Source organism: Rhinopithecus bieti, unplaced genomic scaffold (assembly GCF_001698545.2).
Source record: "Rhinopithecus bieti isolate Rb0 unplaced genomic scaffold, ASM169854v2 scaffold_59, whole genome shotgun sequence".
Taxonomy (NCBI): Eukaryota; Metazoa; Chordata; class Mammalia; order Primates; family Cercopithecidae; genus Rhinopithecus; species Rhinopithecus bieti.
The window spans coordinates 1,286,297-1,309,400 of record NW_016803115.1 but is presented as its reverse complement, the minus strand read 5'-3'; the positions used below and the strand labels follow the sequence as shown (position 1 = coordinate 1,309,400).

The window sequence follows — 23,104 nt, the reverse complement described above, 5'->3', positions numbered from 1 at the left end:
TATATATATATATATATGAATAAGGAGGAGTCCAAGAAGGTGCAGAGGGAACTACGAGGAGGTGGAGCTCTAGAATATATTGAGAAAAGAGAATTTCAAAGAAGCCAACAATGTCAAATCCTTCAACAGGACTGTAACGTAAGTCTGTAAAGTGTCCAACTTTAGCAATTAGTGACCTTACCAAGGGCAATTTCTATGGAATGGGATAAGCCATACTGTAGAGGTTCGAAGAGTGAATAGGGGTCAACATGGATACATCTTTTCCTCCCCTCACTGCATCTGTCTCTCCCAGTAGACTTTTCCTTTAATGGGAGTGACTTGTGGATATTATTCCACTGTTTTCAATCAGTTCCATCCACCAGTGAGATATATTACATCAGATTATCTTTCATTCCACCGCATTTGTGCCTTGCAGTTAGTAGGCCATCGATAAAATAACTGATGATACAGGGGCTTCTACAGACTCCCCAATTCATTTGGTAAGGACCGCTCAGCATCATGGTCGGGCCCTGATTCCTTTCACGACAGCTTCGAGGAGTGTCATTCCCATCATGGCCACAAGGTGGAGGCCGCCTTCCCGCTCTGGGACCTCGGGTCGCGACCCCGGAAGCACATCCTCCATCCTCCGCCTCCTTTCCAGCAGAAATGGCGGCTGCGGCGGTTCGAGTTATGTTGTTACCCGCGGCGCGGCGGCGGCTCTGGGGTTTCAGCGAGAGTCTCCTGATCCGCGGCGCTGCGGGACGGGTGAGCTTCCCCCTGCTTGTCTGGGCGCTGCCTGGGGCCAGACCCAGTCGGGCCGGCTCTGGCCTCTTTCGCGGCACCCGGCGCAGCGCACCTGAAAGTCGGCGCCGCAGATTCGAACAGCGGGGTCGGGCAGGGCCTCCTCGACCCGGACCCACTGGGCGCCAGGCGGCCTGGGGCTGCTGAACTGGCCGGGGTGGCTGGCTTGTGGCTACCCGCCAGGAGACCTGCTAGTGACGTGTGGGATGACCCTGGTTTTCGGCTCCTCCCGCCAGCTACTGAGGAGTGCATGTTTGACCACTAAAAACGTAGTGCTTGCAAATTGGGGAAAACTAAAAAGTGAAATGGTTACCGCTCCAGAGTTCTGTTTTAGCCTAAGACTGAACTTCGTCCTCGGCTGGGCTTCCCGCTAACCTGTACATCGCTGAAGTAAAATTTTGTATGTATTTGCATTTTTCTCATGAGCGAGCCTCTGACTTTCAGCAAAGAGATGTGAGACTTTTAATAAGGGCAAAGAAAACTGCTGGAAGACGAATAGTTCCTGGCCGACAAGCCAGTCAGTTGCGTTTTGAACGTCCTGCCCATCTTCCTAGCCTCTTTTTTTTTTTTTTTTTTTTTTAAAAACCATTTCCAAACCCTGTTGCTTTTCTTGAACAATGAAAACCCGAGTGTCAGTTCTGTCTTGTGTGTAGGTAGTTTTACATCTTTTCTCTCCTTTTTTTTCCCCTGCTTGTTTTCTCCATAATGAATATAAAACATTTCTAGGAGAGGTAGTGAAATAAAGTCAATTTCTCTCTGGGTAATGATAATAACTGCTCATCTTCCCTGAGGGAAGGGCATGTTTATAATCACGTTGCTGGCTCTAGGACAGTGGCTGGTGACACATGTTTCTAGGCCAGGCAGAGATCCCAGTGGATCCAAAATTGAAGAAGAAAGATTCTTCTTTCTTTAATATCAGATTAGTAATGTGTTTTGCTTTGTCTCTTCCACTTCCTACCCCCAACCAGTCATTATATTTTGGAGAGAACAGATTACGAAGTACACAGGCTGCTACCCAAGTTGTTCTGAATGTTCCTGAAACAAGAGTAACATGTTTAGAAAGCGGACTCAGAGTGGCTTCAGAAGACTCTGGGCTCTCAACATGCACAGTAAGTGACTCAGGCAACCTTCTCTAAGTGACCCTTCATTTAGCGTAGCAAATTGTTGATTTTAGTCTTTAGTTTCTTTGTTGGCTGGTGGTTCAAAAAGGGTGGCAGTTATTTTGCCTTGACAGATTTCCTTGAGTTGTGAACCTTTTGTTCCATTGATACTTAGTTACAGGGTGCATATGTATCCTGTTGCCTTGTCTGCATCTTGTTCTTGTAGCTTATTATTGATTATTTATTGTTAGTAGTATTGATAATAATGGAAGAGGTCTATTTGCAGGGCTACTCTGCCAGGTGTTTTTACTGATGTCTTATTTGCTAAAAAGCAATTCTTTGTAGTGGGCGTCCTCACACCTGTTTTATAGTTAAGGAAGTGACAGAAGTTAAATGGTTTTGTTCAGGTCGCTCAGCTAATACGTGACAGAGCCAGGATTTCAACCAAAGTTTTCTGACAGTCTCTGATGTTCTTGATACTACAGTTATTAATTGGCTGGATTAATGAGTTGGGCAAAGAATACTCAGTGAGGGTGGCAGGTAGATACTTGTAGCACCCAGCAGTATCCTGATCAAAATTTTTAAATCTCATGGTTCATAGGGATGAACTATTAATTCACTCAGATCAAGAAAATCTTAGTGTTAAGACCAGAAAGCACTTGTCAGAAAAAGGAAGGAGACTGTTCCCCGCAACCTCAAATAAATAAAATGGATTTATTTAATTGTTCTTTGATTGCATTAAGGTTGGACTCTGGATTGATGCTGGAAGTAGATATGAAAATGAGAAGAATAATGGAACAGCACACTTTCTGGAGCATATGGCTTTCAAGGCAAGTTGTAAGACTTTACAAAGATGCACTCTCTTTAAGAGATAGTAAGCACAAAGTGTCTTTCTTTAGAGGCAGGGAGAGCTCTTTTAGTAGTATAATATGTTTTATGTTTTTTTTTCCAGGACAGTATCTAAAATAAGTACTGATAATTGCTTTGTAAAGTTGAAATGAAAACTTTCTTTTGGGATGCAGGAGTCATCTGAATGTATACCATTTCTGAAGCCTGATGTACCTTTTTTTTTTTAATTTAATTTGTTTTGAGACAGGATCTGGTTCTGTTGCCTAGGTTGGAGTGTGGTGACACAGTCTGCTTACTGCAACCTCCACCTCCTAGGCTCAAGTCATCCTCCCACATCTACTTCTGGAGTAGCTGGGACTGTAGGTGCATGCCACCACACCCGGATAATTTATTTATATGTGTGTGTGTGTGTGTGTGTGTGTGTATTTTATTTTATTTTATTTTTTGGTAGAGATGGAGTTTTGCCATGTGTTGGCCAGGTTGGTCTCAATCTCCTGGGCTCAGTCAGCCTGCCTCAGCTTCCCAAAGTGCTGCGGTGACAGGTGTGAGCCATCGTACCCTACCTGATGTACTTTAGAAACCAAATTTGACTCTGCATGAAACTTATTGTCCTCTGTATTCATTATCTGAAGTGTTTAGAATAGATGAAGGATAAACGGAGGTTGCATAATTTATTTTTCCTCTTTTATTTCAAGGGCACCAAAAAGAGATCCCAGTTAGATCTGGAACTTGAGATTGAAAATATGGGTGCTCATCTCAATGCCTATACCTCCAGAGAGCAGACTGTATACTATGCCAAAGCATTCTCTAAAGACTTGCCAAGAGGTATTGTTATTATTTATACAGCAGATAATATAATTTTCATGAGAATCAGAAATTATTTAGTACTTTTTATTATGTCTGTTGTAAAAGAGTAAGTCCCAGAAATGTGAAAAAACGAAACTGAATTCTGGGTGAGGGTACAGCTGATCTTATTTTTTTTCTAAATATGACAGATAGTAAGATTATGGATGATTGTTTTTATTAATATGTAGCAATAAAATAGATATTATTTGGTGGAAATAAAATATTTTAAGAGGACAGCAGTTTGTTAGTTACCATATTTGTAGACTGTTCTGACTCTTTTAAAAGTTATTACACAAAACATTTTCCTAGTGGAAGAATTAACAACAAAATTTAGCAGTTTTAGAGCTAATTGGTAAAATTATAATTTTTTTTTTTAGAGAGAGAGTCTCGATCTGTCACGCAAGCTGGAGTGCAGTGGTGCGATCTGGTCTCACTGCAACCTCTGCCTCCTGGATTCTGGGTTCAAGTGATTCTCCTGCCTCAGCCTCCTGAGTAGCTGGGATTATAGGCTCCTGCCACCATGGCTGGCTAGTTTTTGTATTTTCAGTAGAGATGGGTTTTGCCATGTTGGCCAGGCTGGTCTTAAACTCCCGACCTCAAGTGACCCACCCGCCTTGGCCTCCCAGAGTGCTGGGATTATAGGCGTGAGCCACTGTGCACAGCCATTAGTGAAATTATTAACCTTTAAGGTCCTTCTGTAGTTGTAGTTACTACTTTGCAGTTTTGGATTCCTAATAGGCTTTCATTAATAATGTTTAAATGGCACTTTACACAAGTACTTTTGTGTATATATTATCCATTTGATCTGCATAGGTGTTTCTACCTTGCATTTGTGGAAATTGAAGCCCAGACTTTGACTTGCCCAGGACTGCATAGCTATCAGGTGGCTTACTGTGGACTCAAGTGCATGTCTTCTTACCAGATTCATTTGCTTTGTCAAAACAATAAAATAAGAAACCTATCACTTGTAAATAACTAAAATACTTAATATGATATCCTAACTTTTGCATTAAAACAAAAATGACAGCAACTATGGAGGGTGTGTTGGTTTGAATAACAAAACCAATGAGACAATTTTTGTCCCAGGACTAATTAGGGACCAAGAACATAGGGCTAGGCCAAGCTTCTTTAAACAGTTGTTCATTCCAGCCTAGTTCCTTCCTTTATTTACACAGAACAGGGAAGGCAAAAGGAGAAACAGAAAAGTAAGGGTGAAGTTAAAAGACTTTTTTCCCTTTTCTCTTGGCATTTAGCTGGAAAGGATAGAGCCTCTGCTAGTGGGAGTGGAAAAGCAGAGGGGCTTTCCCTGAGGAATACAAAATGGAAGTGCTCTCTGAAGCAGCTCCAACTTTGGGGATTTACTTGGGGTTTTTCACCCTTCACCCTGGGTGAAGCCTGGTATATGAGGTAATAATTAGACATTTAGATAATGGTCTCCAGGTTTTTATGATCACTTATTTATTTTTTTAAATTATTATTATACTTTAAGTTCTAGGGTACATGTGCACAACGTGCAGGTTTGTTACATATGTGTACATGTGCCATGTTGGTGTGCTGTACTCATTAACTCGTCATTTACATTAGGTGTATCTCCTAATGCTATCCCTCGCCGCTCCCACCACCCCACGACAGGCCCTGGTGTGTGTGATGTTCCCACCTTGTATCCAAGTGTTCTCATTGTTCAGTTCCCACCTATAAGTGAAGCCTGGTATATGAGGTAATAATTAGACATTTAGATAATGGTCTCCAGGTTTTTATGATCACTTATTTATTTTTTTAAATTATTATTATACTTTAAGTTCTAGGGTACATGTGCACAACGTGCAGGTTTGTTACATATGTGTACATGTGCCATGTTGGTGTGCTGTACTCATTAACTCGTCATTTACATTAGGTGTATCTCCTAATGCTATCCCTCGCCGCTCCCACCACCCCACGACAGGCCCTGGTGTGTGTGATGTTCCCACCTTGTATCCAAGTGTTCTCATTGTTCAGTTCCCACCTATAAGTGAGAACATGTGGTGTTTGGTTTTCTGTCCTTGCAATAGTTTGCTCAGAATGATGGTTTCTAGCTTCATCCATGTCCCTACAAAGGACATGAACTCATCCTTTTTTATGGCTGCATAGTATTCCATGGTGTATATGTGCTGCATTTTCTTAATCCAGTCTGTCATTGGTGGACATTTGGGTTGGTTCCAAGTCTTTGCTATTGTGAATAGTGCCGCAATAAACATACTTGTACATGATGATCACTTATTGTTAAGAAAGTTGATCATATATCCTTAATGTATGTATACTTGTAAGTTAAATACATGTGCTACTATACTAACATATCTATACATTTAAAAAAAGAGATTCAGATTAAAACAGACTGGGAAATAGGAGCCCCCCTCCCCGCCTTTGGAAACTACCAGTGTAGACCACCAATCCCACATAACAGCATTTTCTCACAGAATTCTTGTCCTTCCATTTTGTCTATGGGCTCTTTCTCACCCATTTTACTAGACTCTGGTTCTCTCATCTGGACAGATGGGTTTTATTTGGTTTTACACATAATTTTTTCCTTTTGGTCATGATCTCAGCCACAGCTTGCTATAATAGTCTGTTTTGTCATGTTCTTAGTATTTGGACATAATCAGTTCTGAGACAGTGCCCCTTAAAGTGAACTGAATTAAAACAAGGAACAAAAGTTTATAGTAGAGTAAGAAATGAAACCTAAACCAGACACGGTAGTACATGCCTTTAGTCCTGGCTACTTGGAGGAAGCTGAGGCAGGAGGATTGTTTGAGCCCAGGAATTTGAGTCCAGTCTGGGCAGCATAATGAGACCTTGTCTCTTAGGGGAAAAAAAGAAACTTAAGATTGTAAGTTTATTTTATAACATTAATTGTATTAATGAAATTTAGATTTATGATTGCAACTATGTACTAATACTTCAAGAATGAAGTACAGTTTTTTTTTGGAGACGTATGCACTTTTTCTGATAAAATTGCTTAATGGCCTAATATGACATGTTCCACTTCACTTTTCGCTTTTTGCAAATTCGGGTTTGAGAACATACAATTCTGTGATTCATTTGAGGCATATTTTAGATCATAAGGATTCTTTTCTCTGTTGCCCAGGCGGGAGTGCAGTGGTGCAATCGCAGCTCACTGCACCCTTTGCCTCCCGAGCTCAAGCCATCCTCCCATCTCAGCCTCCCGGGTAGCAGGGACTACAGGCACATGCCACCACACCCAGCTAATTTTTGTATTTTTTGTAGAGACAGGATTTTGGCATGTTGCTCAGGTTCGTCTCGAACTCCTGGGCTGAAGCCCATCTTAGCCTCCCAAAGTGCTGGGATTATATAGGCGTTAGCCACCATGCCTGGTCAGTTCTTTACTTCTTAACATAGCACTTTCATTGCTGTGGGAACTTGCATAGTAAATACTTGGGTGATGTGAACCCTCAGTATATTCCTAGCTAGGTATTTTCAGATTAATATATATAACTTTGTAATTTTCATATAGAACAGTCTATATTAATATGCAGATTTCCATAGCATTTTTGAAGTAGGTAGAGTCATTACAAGGTGATGGCAAGTTTATAGTTTTTCCCCAAGGAAAATCTTTTGTACTATAGGGGTTTATATGTTAAATTTTAATTTTGTCCTGTTAAGTATATCTGATGTTTTTCTCCCAGGCTCATCATTTAGTATTGAGTGATGGGTCAGTGTCATGATTTCTGATTTTGGTTTAATAGATTTTAATAGTGAAAGTTAAGATTGCTGGTGCTTTTTCTTATATTTTATTTTCAATTAGCTGTAGAAATTCTTGCTGATATAATACAAAACAGCACATTGGGAGAAGCAGAGATTGAACGTGAGCGTGGAGTAATCCTTAGAGAGATGCAGGAAGTTGAAACCAATTTACAAGAAGTTGTTTTTGATTATCTTCATGCCACAGCTTATCAAAATACTGCACTTGGACGGACAATTTTGGGACCAACAGAAAATATCAAGTAGGTATAACTCTCAGAATTTCTTGGTGGGTAAGGGAATTTATGAATTTTGAAAATTAACATTTACAAACTTTCAAAAAGTATGTTTCAAAAAGTCATTTTCCTCCTGGTAATCTAAGTGAAATTGTAGTTAGCTACATTTTGGTCCCACTTAGCTCCCAAGCATGTGAGTTCATAGGTACTTCGGAGTAAACCAGTAATGGTGTCAAATCTTTTTTCCTTGATGTAAAAAAGTCGAAGTTCTTTGATGTATTGTCTATATCCTATTTCTGCCTGCATTTTAGGATACGGTTATGGTCCAATTTGATTTCAGGTATATTATGTGAAGATCTGTTTTTTTTTTTTTTTTTTTTTTTTGGTTTCCTTTAAAAATGGTTTTACTTCATTTACAGATCTATAAGTCGTAAGGACTTAGTGGATTATATAACCACACATTATAAGGGACCAAGAATAGTGCTTGCTGCTGCTGGAGGTTAGTCAATTTAAATTTCTACAAATGTTTTAAACACAGTTGTTGGAGTGGTATGCTTATTAGTTTGATCCTGTTGGGAGATAGCCTAAGAATTTTCATTTACATAGCAAGTAACTGTATTTGATACTGTGTAAGGGGAATGTGGAGCACTGGAACCAGACTTTCCCTCTATTTTTTTTAAAGTAGGTTTCATTTAGGCTGGGCGTGGTGGCTCACTCCAGCACTTTGGGAGGCCGAGGCGGGCGGATCAATATGGTGAAACCCTGTCTATACTAAAAATAGAAAAATTAGCCGGGCGTGGTGGCGGGCGCCTGTAGTCCCAGCTACTCAGGAGGCTGAGGTAGGAGAATCACTTGAACCCGGGAGGCGGAGGTTACAGTGAGCCAAGATCATGCCACTGTACTCCAGCCTGGGCGACATAGTAAGACTGTCTCAAAAAAAAAAAAAAAAAAAAGTAGGTTTTATTTCTAGAAAGACTTAATGAACTGTTCAATACATAAGTGTACATAGTAGAATGTGCAAGAAAAGGGCAAAGGAGTGAACTGGGAGAGAGTCGGAGGATAGCATTCTGTACTTTGAGAATTTCTTGAGATTTTAAATTATCTCCTGAGAACCAACTTCGTCCTTGTTCAAGCATGGAATGGGTATGTTCATTCTTTGATTTGTTCAATTATTCATTTAATAGATCTAATTTTTGGGAAGGAGAAGGACATAGGGAGTCATAAGAATGTTGAATGGGAATCCAAACATGCAGGTGACTTTAGAAGGTTTCCTTGAGGTCATGTTTGAAGCCAGTGAATGAAAAAAAAAAAAATTCACAGCAGATATTGCCAGATTTCCTGGCAGTCTGAATCTAGGCAACAGTACATTTTAATTGGTTTCCAGTTTTTTTTCCTTTTTAAAATATATTTATGGAAGTAGAGATGGATGCTTAACTATGTTGCCCAGGCTGGTTTCAAACTCTTGAGCTCAAGTGATCCTTCCACCTTGGCCTCCCAAAGCTTGGGGTTTACAGGCGTGAGCCACTGCACCTGGTCTCCAGTTTTCATTTCTTTGTATTTTTTAATATTAGAGCAAAGTGAAGTGTTGTTTCATGTTGTAAATTTTTCTCTTTTTAGAAATTGTAGTTTAAAAATTCTAGTCGCTCTGGATTGATTTCTGAGCTAATTACCTGGGGGGTAATGAAGAAGATGAAAACATTAAATATCAAACATATTATTCATTGTAGTGCCTAGCTAAAAATCATGTTACTTTCATTGTACATGGCAGGAAGTGCACTCTGAAATTCTCTTAAGTAACATTGTTTCTAAATTGGCTCTTGCAAGACTTGGGCTTAAGTGTTTGAAACTGTCTTGGAAATGGGACGAGACTTGTTAGATGGGTCCTCAATAACAAAGCTTTCTGGAACCTCTCTGCCATTGTGGGTGGCATATGGACAAAATGAGTTTTTGTTTTACTTTGGTTTATGGGTTCATTTTGACAAAGTTGAGATATCCTTAGTTTAATGGCTTATAGATTAATTAGTACTCATTTTAAATACTATATAAGTGATGTGCCTTATAAATGATTGCATCTTAAATTCAATTAAATAGGCCAGTTTTAAGTTTCTGCTGACCTCTGAATTATGCCTTGGCTACCATTTAGCTCTTCTAGGTTAATCTGCAGGATGTATAGCTTTTATTTGCCAAATAGTTTTTTTTTATCCTAGCTTCATTTATTATAAAATTATAATTTAACATTTTAATTATAAACTAAGTTAAAGAATCTTAATTTGGGTCTCAAGTTCAGATAGTAAGAGATATAGAGTCTAAGAAATTCCTAAGTTTTTGCATTTGGATACCTATTAATGGTATTCAGAAATAATTTAGATGACACTATTTTGTTCCTGAGTTTTATTTTTTTTGAGACGGAGTTTCGCTCTTGTTGCCCAGGCTGGAGTGCAATGGCATCATCTTGGCTCACTGCAAACCCCGCCTCCCGGATTCAAGCGATTCTCCTGCTTTAGCCTCCCGAGCAGCTGGGATTACAGGCATGCCTCACTACACCTGACTAATTTTGTTTTAGTAGAGATGGGGTTTCTCCATGTTGGTCAGGCTGGTCTACCTCCGACCTCAGGTGGTCCGCCTGCCGCGGCTTCCCAAAGCGCTGGGATTATGGGCATGAGCCACCGCCCTGGGCCCTGTTCCTGAGTTCTGATAGGAGAGCACAGAGAATAAAGTATATCTGTGTATCCAGCTTTCTTTTATTTATTTAATTTTATTTATTTTAGACACAGAGTCTTGCTCTGTCACCCAAGTTGGAGTACAGTGGTGTGATCTCAGCTCACTGCAACCTCTGTCTCCTGGGTTCAAGCAATTCTCCTGCCTCAGCCTCCTGAATAGCTGGGATTATTACAGGTGCCTGCTACCATGCCCAGCTAGTTTTTGTATTTTTAGTAGAGGTGGGGTTTTACCATATTGGCCAGGCTGGTCTTGAACTCCTGATCTCAAGTGACCTGCCCACCTTGGCTTCCCAAAGTGCTAGGATTACAGGTGTGAGTCATGGCACCCGGCTTTTAAAATTTATTTTATTGAGACAGGAGTCTTACTATGCTCTTGCTATGTCCAGGCTGGTCTTGAACTCCTGAACTCAAATGATCCTCCCACCTCAGCCTCCTAAAGTACTGGGATTATAGGCATGAGCCACCATGCCCAGTTCCAGCTTTTTAAAAATTAGATAGAGCTCATATTTGTATTTTCCACTAAAAAAAATATTTTTTTTTTTTTGCAAATTGGAAAATTGGCTTTTTTTTGCTAGTTTGGATCCCAGAAATTGTTATAATTTAATAGAACATGATTTTGTAAAAAGTGGAGTTTTCAAGTTGTCTTATTCTTAGCTGTGAATCCATTGGTCTGTTGATGAAAACTGTCATTTGCTCTACAAAATGAGAAAGCTGTGCAACCTCAAGCTTTGCAATGCCAAGGAAATAGGTGTGCTATGTGAGCTTACTCTTAAATAATGGCTTTTAGTGAGTGTAGATAGTTCATGTGTAATGTACATCACATTATACCACCTAGGGACTATTGTAAACTATATTGCTGCTAGATACATGTGAAAATATTTTCTTTCAATTTAGGTGTTTCCCATGATGAACTGCTTGACTTAGCAAAGTTTCATTTTGGTGACTCTTTATGCACACACAAAGGAGAAATACCAGCTCTGCCTCCCTGCACATTCACAGGAAGTGAGGTAGGGCAAGCCTCCCAGCTAGTATTTAGCCTTTTGGATTCCTTGTGTTGTATTTACACATAAGTAAACAAAATGTACATATTTCCAGTAGGAATAAAATGGAATAAGTAAAAGGCTTACACTGAAATACAGAAAAAGGGAAGAGGATGTACTCATTTGCTTAGATTCCTTCCTCTTCTGTATTGTTTAACCACCTGTTTTTCTTTCCTGAGGAAGCAAGGTTTTTTTTGTTTTGTTTTTAAATTTCTCCATTCTAGTCTGAAAGGAAGCAAAGTTTTAAGAGCAGTTTATAATTTGGTCTTTTTGTGCTTTTTCTTTGGTACTGTGCATTTATATATTGTAATATCTGGAAGTAATCTTTTAAACCCCATATTTTGAGTTTCACTTCAGGTTTACTCTTGGCTTAGTTTTGCCCACAGTATGTTTTGGGAGGGGGTAGTAACTGTTAGAGCCAGAACTTGCAGGGAATCTACTAGTTATCAACTAGCTTTAAGCCTCTTTAGGGGCTTAGTTTGCCATGTTAAGAATGATGCTCAACGTAGTATCTGGAAAATGCCCTGATATTGGCAGCTGCCTGGAACTGTAGCATTGGCAGTACAGAAATAAACCTGTAACGTCAATACGACATTTCGATAGAAAAGTTCAGATTGAGGCTGGGTGCAATGGCTCATGCCTGTAATCCCAGCACTTGGAGAGGCTGAGGCAAGTGTGTCACTTGAGGTTAGGATTTTGAGACCAGCTTCACTAACATGGTGAAACTCCGTCTCTACTAAAAATACAACAATTAGCTGGGTGTGGTGGTGGTGCATGCCGGTAATCCAGCTATTAGGGAGGCAGAGGTTGCAGTTAGTTGAGATGGCGCCACTGCACTCCAGCCTGGGTGACAGAGTCTCAAAAAAATAAAAAGAAAAATTCAGATCGACAAACACAAAGGATTAATTTCTACGAGTGAAATGATGCAACCCTTTTTGACCTGGTAAACCACGTGGTGGCCGTCTATAGTAAAATGCATTGGGGAAAGTAATTTTTCCTTAACCCATGAAATTCTTCTAGGCTAAACTATACAATGTAATGAGGCCTGATAGTTAAAAAATCAAGAGAGAGTCCCAGTGTGCATTTTAACCTTGCAATTAATGGGACTGGTGATTTTTTCTTGTTAATAAGCATGTTATATAATGTTAATCGTAACTAGAGGTCCTCCTGCTTTATCTGAACTAGATTCGTGTGAGGGATGACAAGATGCCTTTGGCGCACCTTGCAATAGCTGTTGAAGCTGTTGGTTGGGCACATCCAGATACAATCTGTCTCATGGTTGCAAACACGCTGATTGGCAACTGGGATCGCTCTTTTGGAGGAGGAATGGTAAGTGATTTTAAAATAAATTTTCCATGACAGATGGAAGATTATCATGTTTTCTTAAATACAAGTTCTTTGTAAGAATCCTTTTTTGAAGTGGCAAAATAGAGCCTTGTACTGTGAATTATATAAACTGATCCTGGTTTGCCTGTGAGCCAGAAAAAAAAAATTTTTTTTCTTTGCCACAAAGTTTATTAGTGGCAAAATTTGAATAAGGACAGAAAAATTAGCTAGAAGTACTATATCAATGTTAATATCCTAATTTTAATGGTCAGTAGGCCCTCTGTATCTGTGGGTTCCATATCCATGGATTCAACCAACCATAGGTGGAAAATTTTGGGGAACAAATGGATGGTTTCATCTGTACTAAATATGTATGCACTTTTTTTTGGTCACTTCCCATATAGTATAACAACTATGTACATAGCATTCACATGGATTGGGTATTTAGAGATGATTTAAAGTATACAGGAGAATGTGCTTATATGCAAATACTAGATACACCATAGTACATGAGGGCTCTAGCATCTGTGGATTTTGGTATCCACAGGGATCTGGGAACCAGTTCTCCATAGATACTGAGGAGCTATACCGAGGTGATATAAGAAAATTAATTTCCTTGTTTTTCACAAGTACATACTAAAGTACTTGGGGCAAGAAGCATCACATCTAAAACTCAGTAACAGTTGAATGGTAAAATAACAGGGAATTTGGATAAAGGGAATTCTCTGTACTGTTTTTGCAACTTTTTTGTAAGTTGGAATTATTGCAAAACACATGGTATAGATTTGTCTTTACTCATAGATTTCTCCAAAATACATTTCATCTAAATATCTTAAGCTTTGTATGCAATATAACTTTGAATCTAAGTGTATGTAACGAAGAGCCCTAAAAATTGGGTTGATAATAGCAGTCTAGTTTTAGAAGTAGGTATAGCTACTACATTAATTATAAGGATTCATTGCTTTTATAACATGAATTTCTCCAGGGGGTGCACTGGATGAGATAATAAGCACAATTGTTGGTCATACTGAATTTTAACTGTACTACTGAGATGTTGAATAAAACTAGGAAACTTGTCTTTAAGGATATTCACTATTTTCTACACACTCCATTTTTCTTTCTGTATTTTGGACATGTGTACTTAAAATTCTCTTGGAATTTTTTTTTCCCTTACAGAATTTATCTAGCAAGCTGGCCCAGCTCACTTGTCATGGCAATCTTTGCCATAGCTTTCAGTCTTTCAACACTTCCTACACAGATACAGGATTATGGGGACTGTATATGGTTTGTGAACCAGCCACTGTTGCAGACATGCTACATGTTGTTCAGAAGGAATGGTGAGAATTTAAGTAATTTAAATTTTGCCTTTAATTCATTTTAGACTAGTTTTTTCTTTATACTTCATGGTGATTTATGGCAATTTTACCTTTTAATTAAGAGACCTAGATAAACAGTAGCTGCCATGTTTTTAAAGGTTGCAGATGTTTTTTCCTAAGTCTCAAGATGTGAAGCTGATTTATACTATAGGACTTTTTTTTTTTTTTTTTGAGATGGGGTCTTGCTCTGTTGCCAGGCTGGAGTGTAGTTGCACTACCTCGGCTCACTGCAGCCTCTGCCTTATAGGTTCAAGCAATTCTCCCACTTCAGTCTCCCGAGTAGCTGGGATTACAGGTGTACCACCATGCCCAGCTAATTTTTTGTATTTTTAGTAGAGACAGGGTTTCACCCATGTTGGCCAGGCTGGTCCTGAACTCCTGACCTCAGGTGATCCACCCTCCTCAGCCTCCCAAAGTGCTGGGATTACACGCATGAATCCCAGCGTGTAAGTTTTACCCGGCTGAAAGTTTTAATCTTTCAGAAGCAGGTTAATTCAGAAAGATGATCCTAAAAGTTTAAAAGCCAACTAGAAGTTGTTTGGAAAATATCTCTGAAAGTAATCTGGTTGAAGGGAAAGTAAATCTGAAGTTGCCACTGCTAAAAGAAAACAATCAAAGTATATTGAGTCAGTAGATGGGCAGAAAGGCTCACAGCTTCTTGGAAAACATTTAGCTCTGGTTCCTTTCCTCCACTATTCTTAAATTGGCTTACATCTTTCTAAATCTAGTCAACTAGGATGTAATTATTAAGTTAAAAAGTAGGTTTAAGACTCATTGTTTTTAAAAACCAATGAATGACCCACTGACTTAACTCATAGCATATCAGACCCCAACAGATGGGGACTCATGAAGTGTCAAGATGCTTATAGCATTTCTGAAAATGTCATCAGCCCATTTGTATTACACCTTTGTGTGCTAATGAGTAATTAGACATGTTTATGTATCATTTTTGAGAAATTAATTTTGGGGAAAATAATCATTTTAGCTTTTGCTTAGATTGGAATTAAATCATAATCACCTGTATGTTATGTGTAGAATATGGCATCATCATTCTTAGGTCATTAACTCATGAAATACAGCATTTTCCAACTGCTTAATAATACTATTTTTCCAAATGTTTTTTAGGATGCGACTCTGTACAAGTGTCACCGAAAGTGAAGTCGCACGAGCCAAAAATCTTCTGAAAACAAACATGTTGTTGCAGCTTGATGGTGAAAATATAAGACATAGCTTCTATTTTCATATGGTTGATCTATATTCCAATACTTAATTTTTCCTTCTCTTTAAACAGGTTCAACTCCAATTTGTGAAGATATTGGTAGGCAAATGTTATGCTATAATAGGAGGATTCCCATCCCTGAGCTTGAAGCAAGAATTGATGTAAGTAGTCCTGAGTTACTACTGGGTCCTGTGTAAAAAGATCCTTGTTACAAAAGCTGAGAATATTTATCTTTCATCTTGCTTTAGTTTTAAAAAGTTCCAGGTATAGAAGTTGTCTTTACTATAAAAAGCTGAATGACCGTATCTTCCATATTTCAGGCTGTGAATGCTGAGACAATTCGAGAAGTATGTACCAAATATATTTATAATAGGAGTCCAGCTATTGCTGCTGTTGGTAAGCCTGGCTTCTTTTCTTCTATGCAAAAAGTTGGCCAAGTACTTTTAATTAACTGTCTTCTTTTTAATCCTTAGGTCCCATTGAGCAACTACCAGATTTTAAACAGATTTGCAGTAACATGTGTTGGCTTCGTGATTAAAATGCTCATTATCAAGGTTGTTTGAACACATGTATTTATAAAACTGAGATCTAGAAAAAAAAATGAACATGTATATACATTTGAATGAAAACATGTATATACATTTGGAAATTTGAATGAAGTACTGTATGATACTTTCAAAGGATAAAAAGACTACCCCTCTGAAGGTTGTTTTGTATTAATGGTCAATCTTTGTTCTCTGAGAAATTATACTGGAAGCAGCATACTTTCAAATTACCACCATAAGTATAATTTTAAGAATGAAAATGTTTACAGTATTTTCAGTTTTATTATAAAAATGCACATACAACAAAGATTGTCATCAAGTCATTTCTTGGCTCTACTTGCATTCAGCACTTGTTCTTGAGCAGCTTTCTTTGCTTTTACCATCTCGACAAGTTCCTAGGAAGGAAGAAAGGAAGTTGTCAGAATTTAAAAACAGACATTTTAATCTAGTGTTTGGTATAAAGAATTCAAACAACTAAGACAGTACGAAGTATACCTTTTTCACTACCTGCCAAGGCCTAGAAAGTCTCTAAGGTTGCTCATTTATTCCTAATAATATTGGCCCCATTAACCACTTAATAGACAAAATGTGAGCTTATATAACCCACGTTAAATTTAAAATACAACAATCTATAAACTCTTAAGTCTGCAACCTTGTATCGTTTCATGCAGTCCTTCTTTGTCCTGCCAGGCACCACTTCTGCTATTTTTTCCCATCTTTCAGGTGTATTTACTGGGTAAGTTTTCAAAGCTTGTTCCAAAAGCTTCTGTTCTTCTGTTGTCCAAGGGGTGAAGTCCGTATATGGACCTGTTTAAGAAAAATTTTTATTTGAAAACTGTCTTGTTCAGAACATGTTCCCAGACAAGTCTTGTGGTCCACAAGTGTCCGCTAAGTGCCCATTTCAATCTGGGATGTGTCATTTTGAAATAAACTTGTAGAGATGAGAGATACATATATCCCTCTGAGTGTTAGTAAGAGAAAAAACTTTAGATGACTCACACCCCAGAAAATAAAATCTCAAAGGCTTTTTAAAACACAAGAGTAAAGATCTGCCTGGTACTGTTTATCTCTTACAAATCAATGTAATATACCCACTAGACTGGAAAAAAGCCATATTTAAATTTATAGTACTGTTGGACTCTTGGGCTCAAAAACACAACCACAATTCATTGAGAGTTCTGATAAATCTACTTCCTTACAGGATAGGTAAAAGAGCTTCCTCACAGTTAAACTTTTGCTGGACAGAAACCCTGGAAACCATTTTTGTTTTACACTGAAGGAGACAAACCTAGCAAAATTAAGCCAAGTGCCCAAGGTACCAGTGCCTAAGAGGCAAGCTGAGATTAGACTGTGTTGTAGTGTGGTGTTCTCTTCACATCTGCTAAAATCTTGGGAGCCAATGCTGAACACTTCCAATAACTGCTATTGTGGTTCTTCAACTAAACCTTTAATATTTCAGAAAACATCTAAGATGTGTGTCAGAAACAAATGTATTTCTTAAGGATGTTAAGTATTACACAGTCCACTTGTGTAGGTAAAAGGAGAACGTTAAGTGGTAGAGAGCTGATTTGGTTAAGTCAATGGACTTCTGGCAATTTAGTTATTTCAGACTATGCAGTGACAACACAGACCTAATATTACCAGTAGCCTGACTACTACTTGAAACTGCGTCCTGTGAGATCTGTCACAAAGTTAAGCCTAGAAACCACAGTTCCTTCCCAATTAAAGAAGGAAACAAACAAACAAAACCCCACCACCTATTCAAAACAAAGCAGAGAATCTGTATAATATTTGAAGGTACCTAAGGTGCATAAGCAGCTTTTTTGAAGGTAACTTTTAAGTTCTAGGAAGTCTTTTGTTGAATTTCCTTGTATTGGTTTAAAGCCCTAAATACCATAGATTTTATATCCTCTCTTGGAAAAAAAGATGGAAGTGACATGGTAGTATTTCCTGCTGTTTTCCAGTTACTTCACAGTACCAAAATAAATTAAATGTACTGTTGCAAAATTCCTATGAGAAATCACTATTCAAAAAATGGTGCCAGGTTTAATGGTACAACTGAAGAGGAAGGAGCCTTCCCATTTCCATAAAAGAGGCAAAGATGCTAAAAGACAAAGGACTACTGTCAGTCACTCTTGCCTTCACAGGGTCACCTCTCCTCACAGCAGACTGGACAAGTATCAGGGCCTACCTCCCTCCAACATGGAAACAAGTCCCCTAAGAGCTGAGACTAGTGTGCTAATACCTGTTGTATGGTATTCTGTGGAGATAAAGGCACAGGAGAATAAACCCCTTTAGAAGTGTCCTTCAGGTGTTCTGAAACCCTGCCTTGTTACTTACCTTTATTAAAAGAACTGAAATAATGCCTAACTCAGCCAAACAAGTCACCCCTGATTTTTGCAAACAGTGATCTTCCTCCCCTATATAGCACTAAGTCTCATATCTTTAAGTTGAAATTTTAGGATAATAAACAAGATTAAGAATATAGGTAAAACCGGGACTCTTAGAAGAAAGAAACAGCTTATCATGTATAGTCAAGTCTATTAATCCAAAAGCATCTTTCTGCGATTAGTTTAAGAAAGGATTGGTGGGCCGGGCGCGGTGGCTCAAGCCTGTAATCCCAGCACTTTGGGAGGCCGAGACGGGCGGATCACGAGGTCAGGAGATCGAGACCATCCTGGCTAACACGGTGAAACCCCGTCTCTACTAAAAAATACAAAAAACTAGCCGGGCGAGGTGGCGGGCGCCTGTAGTCCCAGCTACTCGGGAGGCTGAGGCAGGAGAATGGCGTGAACCCGGGAGGCGGAGCTTGCAGTGAGCTGAGATCCGGCCACTGCACTCCAGCCTGGGCGACAGAGCGAAACTCCGTCTCAAAAAAAAATAAAAAATAAAAAAGAAAGGATTGGTGGCTCACAGAACATCAAGTGAAAGAACTTCTTTCACATAAACTGCTTTCAAACTCATAGCAAGAAAAAAATTTATATCACATCCCCAGACACAAAGACACACATGAACAAGAGTTTCATTACAGTATACCCACCTATATAATGGGTATCACGCTCACTAATTTTCTATTTAAGACACACTAAATTGACTTCATGACCCAGTGATGGGTCATGATTTGTAATATGAAAAGCACTGGTCTAGGGTAATCAAATTAGAACACCCAAGATAATATCAAACCCTAACAGGTTTTTTTTTTTTTTTGAGAGGCTTACTATGTTTCCCAGGCTGGTTTTGAACCTAACAATTTTTAACTATATTTTGAAATAATTTTAGAGGAGTAGAAAGAATTGTATACTCTGCCTATATTCCCCAAATGTGAACATCTTCATGTTTCTCTATATGTACAGACATACTTTGCTCTGAACCATAAGTTACAGACATGATGCCTCTTTATTCCTAAACACTTTCTGTGTGTTTTTCCTTAAACATAAGGACATTTTCTTACATAATTACAGTACATTTCTCAAAATCGAGTAATTATCCCGATAAAATACTATTCTTTTGTCCCAATAATATCCTCTAACACTGATTTGTAAAACCTGGTAAGCAAAACAAACAGCCCCCTTCTCTAATGGCATCTGAAATGGAAGAACTGCAGTTCTCCATTTTTAATGGTGAGGTGAAGTAAATCTTTGCCCTGGAAATGTTTGCTTACAGCTTCCAGTCTGCCAAACATTTTATTTCCCTATCATTCTGAACACAGACCCTAAGTCTTGTATATCCAAGCAGCACAGATACATGGCTAGCATTTTCTACTTTTAGAAAAGCAAAATTTACCTTCAAATCGTTCTGAAGGTGCTGCGCTGTCTGCTTGAGGTACCACTCCATGTTCTTTTTTAAACTTATCAAATGCCTTTTATTTATGTCATCTTTTGATGAGGGTCTGAGAAATGAAAACTTTTAATACTTAACATCATCTCATTTAATCTTTCATTAAATTGCGTAAGTTATTTTAAAATCAGGTGTTTAAAGTAACAAATGGACTTCTCAAAACTCACCAAGTTTTTGGAGACTCTTTGCTTTGCCAATAACATCTTTGGCAGTTCTTTTGACTCCAGAGGAAGAATGTATGTTCATGTAATTAGCAATAACTTCCCATCTGATAGGATATATTATACCAATAATATAATTTAATAGTATTAAGGAAAAACAAAACAACAAATACCATTAGATTTTTACTGCAGAAAAGTTATAGTATAGAATGAGCTCAAATTGGTAGTCTAATGATGCTGCCATTATAAATTCCTGTTGCCTGGATTAGGGTTTCTGCTTTTCATATGCTGAAATCAACTATATAATCTTGGTTTTAAGTCTATACATCTTACATATTCTGTGTACAAATCAACATAAATAAAACCACTTATTTGTGTATACTGCCAGTTTAACATATTTCTTCAGAAGATCAATCATTCTGAAAACAGCCTCAGTTTCATCTGTAGAATTAGGGATGCTGGGTCCCTAGGGCTTTCTTGGAGTTAAACTCAAGCTCCAGCTTGAGGTGGGAAGAAACAGCAAGACTGTAAAAGAAAAACTACAGAAAACCTAATCCCCAGCACAAGCCATGACAGAGTAGGCCAACATAAGTCAAGATTTGTCTCATGATCTTCAATTTCCTAACTGAAGCATTTTGTCATATGTGTATGTGCATGTGTACTGGTGTAATGGGTAAGACTGACAGCTTCAAAATGTACCTTTTCACACTTTTCTGCTGTGGCACAGAATTTATCTCTGCAAGTTTCTGTGACAACAAGTGCTGCTATTTGGAGTCTGTCTACATTATTTCCAGGCTCCAGTGTGAGTTGAAGAAAAGTTTCATTAAAACCAGTACCTTGAATTTGTTCCAGCAGGGAACAGATTCACAGCTTTAATTAGTAATTGTAGATCATCTTCTGACCAATTTTTACTTCCATTTCCACCTCCACCAGTTGATTTTTCTGTGTTCTTAGATGCTTGTCGCATACGAGCCTCAGCTGCTTCTTTCTCTTTTCTGATTTGCTCATTTATTTCTTCTATCTGCACAAATATCATAAGTCAGGGACTTAAAAGTATATTGCTATTCTACACTCTCTTCCTGGCTAGGGCTTTCTGATCCTCAACTCTCAATGTCATTCTCACTCTGACTCCATACTCCTCTCCGAGGCCAACCCAAAAACAAGCACCAGCTTTTCATTCTCGCTTTTCCTGCTCTGGCTTCCAGTCTGCATAGGTCTGCCTGAGGGACCAAGAACTGCCCACAGCCTGCCTGATCTTCCCAGTACTCACGTCACGTGTCTTCCATTAGCCTTGGACACTAATTGACAAGTCTGTGGTTCACTGAGTTATTCATCCACAAGGCCATTTCAAACCTCTCTCTAAACTCATATTCACCCTTTCTGCAGACAATCTCATTTATTCTCTACAAAAGGTAAAGGCATAGCAAAATGGCCTGTTTTATTTTGAAGTTGTACCATTTACATTGTTCCTTCTAGTCTACCTTCAAACATGCAGAAGTAAAAAAAGAAAACTTTTATTTGCCTTGTTCTGTCAGCTGCTATCTTAGAGTCATCTTTGGCTCATTTCTCCCCTTCAATTCCTTAGAATCAGTAAAGTCCCAATAATGCTAACTTTGAAAAGTTTTTTGATTCCCATCATTGCATTCATAGTGTAGGTTCTTTTTTTTTTTTTTTTTTTTAGATGGAGTCTTACTCTATCGCCCAGGCTGGAGTGCAGTGGCGTGATACCGGCTCACTGCAACTTCCGCCTCCCAGGTTCAAGTGATTCTCCTGCCTCAGCCTCCCAAGTAGCTGGGATTACAGGTGCCTGCCACCATGCCCAACTAATTTTTCTATTTTTAGTAGAGATGGGGTTTCCCTATGTTGGCCAGGCTATGCTTGAACTCCTGACCTCAGGGGATCTGCCTGCCTTGGCCTCCCAAAGTGCTAGGATTACAGGCATGAGCTACCATGCCCAGCTCATAGTGCAGGTTCTTAAAGTAAGATTCTTACAACTAGTCACATCTATCTGATGCACCTTATCCACAAACGTCAGATTAGTAGTACAATGTTGAACCTTCTGTTAATCAAAGATTTGCAGTAATGGAAACTAGTCAACAAGGTATTAAAAACCTGATAATTGGTTCTACTTTTCCTAACTGATTTTGTTTTCCACTCCTTTTCCCCATAATGTTCTACCTTTTTTTTTTTTTTTTTTTTTGGTCTGTCTTTTGGGACAAAGTCTCGCTCTGTTGCCCATGCTGGAGTGCACCAATGTGATCATAGCTCACTGGAGCTGTGGCCTCCCAGGTTCGGGTAATCCTCTAACCTGAGCCTCCTGAGAAGCTGGGACATGACACCATGCCAGTTAATTTTTGTATTTTTGGTAGAGATTTTGTTCATGTTGCCCAGGCTGAACCATACTTTATACTTCTATTTCTATTTTATAGTTTGTGGTATTCTTCTGAACTTCATTTTAACTCCATCCTTCCTTTCAGGCTGGTTCAAACTCTACACCGAGCCTTCCCTGGCCACTAAAACTTGTGGCCCTTCCTATCCTACACAGCATTTACTATGGGCTCTCCATCTTTTGGTCCTTAAGGTTCTTCTCAGCCTAAGTCCTTTGTGGTGCAATAGCATTAGGCATTTCTCCAAAAGAACCTAGGTGTAGTGTTATATATAGTAGGTACTAATACTTGTTGAACTGAATTGAATTTCTGGGCCTGTTTTCTTATATGTAAAATAAAAGGTATAGACTAGACAGAACAAAGATCTCTTTTGGTTCTAAATGTTATTACCCTATGAAAATACTCAAGGAATAATCAAAACAATTATTTTCTTCTAATGATGATTTTGCAAAAGCTATGATTGTGATAGATACCACAATTCAAACACTAAGCATGGTAAAAACTATACACATTAAATCCAACTTAAATCAACAACAGCACTTACTACATAAACAAAACACAGGCTGGGCGTGGTGGCTCATGCCTATAATCCTTTGGGAGGCCGATGCGGATGAATCACCTGAGGTCAGGAGGTCGAGACCAGCCTGGCCAACACAGCGAAACCCTGTCTTTAGTAAAAATACAAAAATCAGCCGGGCATGGTGGCACACACCTGTAACCCCAGCTGCACTCCAACCTGGATGACAGAGAGAGACCCCCATCTCAAAAACAAAAAACAGGCTGGGCGTGGTGGCTCACACCTGTAATCCCAACACTTTGAGAGGCTAACACAGGCGGATCATGATGTCAAGAATTCAAGACCAGCCTGACCAACATGGTGAAACCCCGTCTCTACTAAAAATACAAAAATTAGCCGGGTGTGGTGTTGTGTGCCTGTAATCCCAGCT

General features: G+C 38.9%; 2 protein-coding genes across 3 annotated transcripts in view; one reads left to right on the top strand and one right to left on the bottom strand.

Moving 5' to 3' along the window:
- Positions 1 to 613: 613 nt before the first annotated feature.
- Positions 614 to 16,070, top strand: PMPCB (peptidase, mitochondrial processing subunit beta). Of its 2 annotated transcripts, XM_017852837.1 has the most exons (13): positions 614 to 744; positions 1,749 to 1,889; positions 2,624 to 2,710; positions 3,425 to 3,554; positions 7,375 to 7,573; positions 7,966 to 8,045; positions 11,161 to 11,273; positions 12,492 to 12,635; positions 13,809 to 13,969; positions 15,134 to 15,219; positions 15,300 to 15,388; positions 15,548 to 15,623; positions 15,701 to 16,070. In XM_017852837.1, exons 1-13 carry the CDS (start codon positions 646 to 648, stop codon positions 15,763 to 15,765), a joined length of 1,470 nt encoding a protein of 489 aa, XP_017708326.1. In that variant the 5' UTR covers positions 614 to 645; the 3' UTR covers positions 15,766 to 16,070. The 2 variants fall into 2 exon arrangements, with proteins under 2 accessions (XP_017708326.1, XP_017708255.1); XM_017852766.1 differs by having other exon boundaries at positions 15,548 to 15,932.
- Positions 16,018 to 23,104, bottom strand: part of DNAJC2 (DnaJ heat shock protein family (Hsp40) member C2) — a 33,627-nt gene continuing 26,540 nt past the window's right edge. The window contains 6 exon segments of the mRNA XM_017852938.1: positions 16,018 to 16,167; positions 16,425 to 16,579; positions 19,556 to 19,636; positions 19,639 to 19,661; positions 19,773 to 19,877; positions 20,607 to 20,791. Of these exon segments, the coding sequence (XP_017708427.1) occupies positions 16,093 to 16,167; positions 16,425 to 16,579; positions 19,556 to 19,636; positions 19,639 to 19,661; positions 19,773 to 19,877; positions 20,607 to 20,791 (624 nt within the window). The 3' untranslated portion in view covers positions 16,018 to 16,092.

Excerpts from the sequence above, each read along its gene's own strand:
- PMPCB (XM_017852766.1), top strand. The coding sequence starts at position 646 with ATGGCGGCTGCGGCGGTTCGAGTTATGTTGTTACCCGCGGCGCGGCGG. Across the intron at positions 7,574-7,965 it reads GGACCAACAGAAAATATCAA|ATCTATAAGTCGTAAGGACT; the intron begins GTAGGTATAACT and ends CTTCATTTACAG. Across the intron at positions 15,389-15,547 it reads AGCTTGAAGCAAGAATTGAT|GCTGTGAATGCTGAGACAAT; the intron begins GTAAGTAGTCCT and ends TCCATATTTCAG.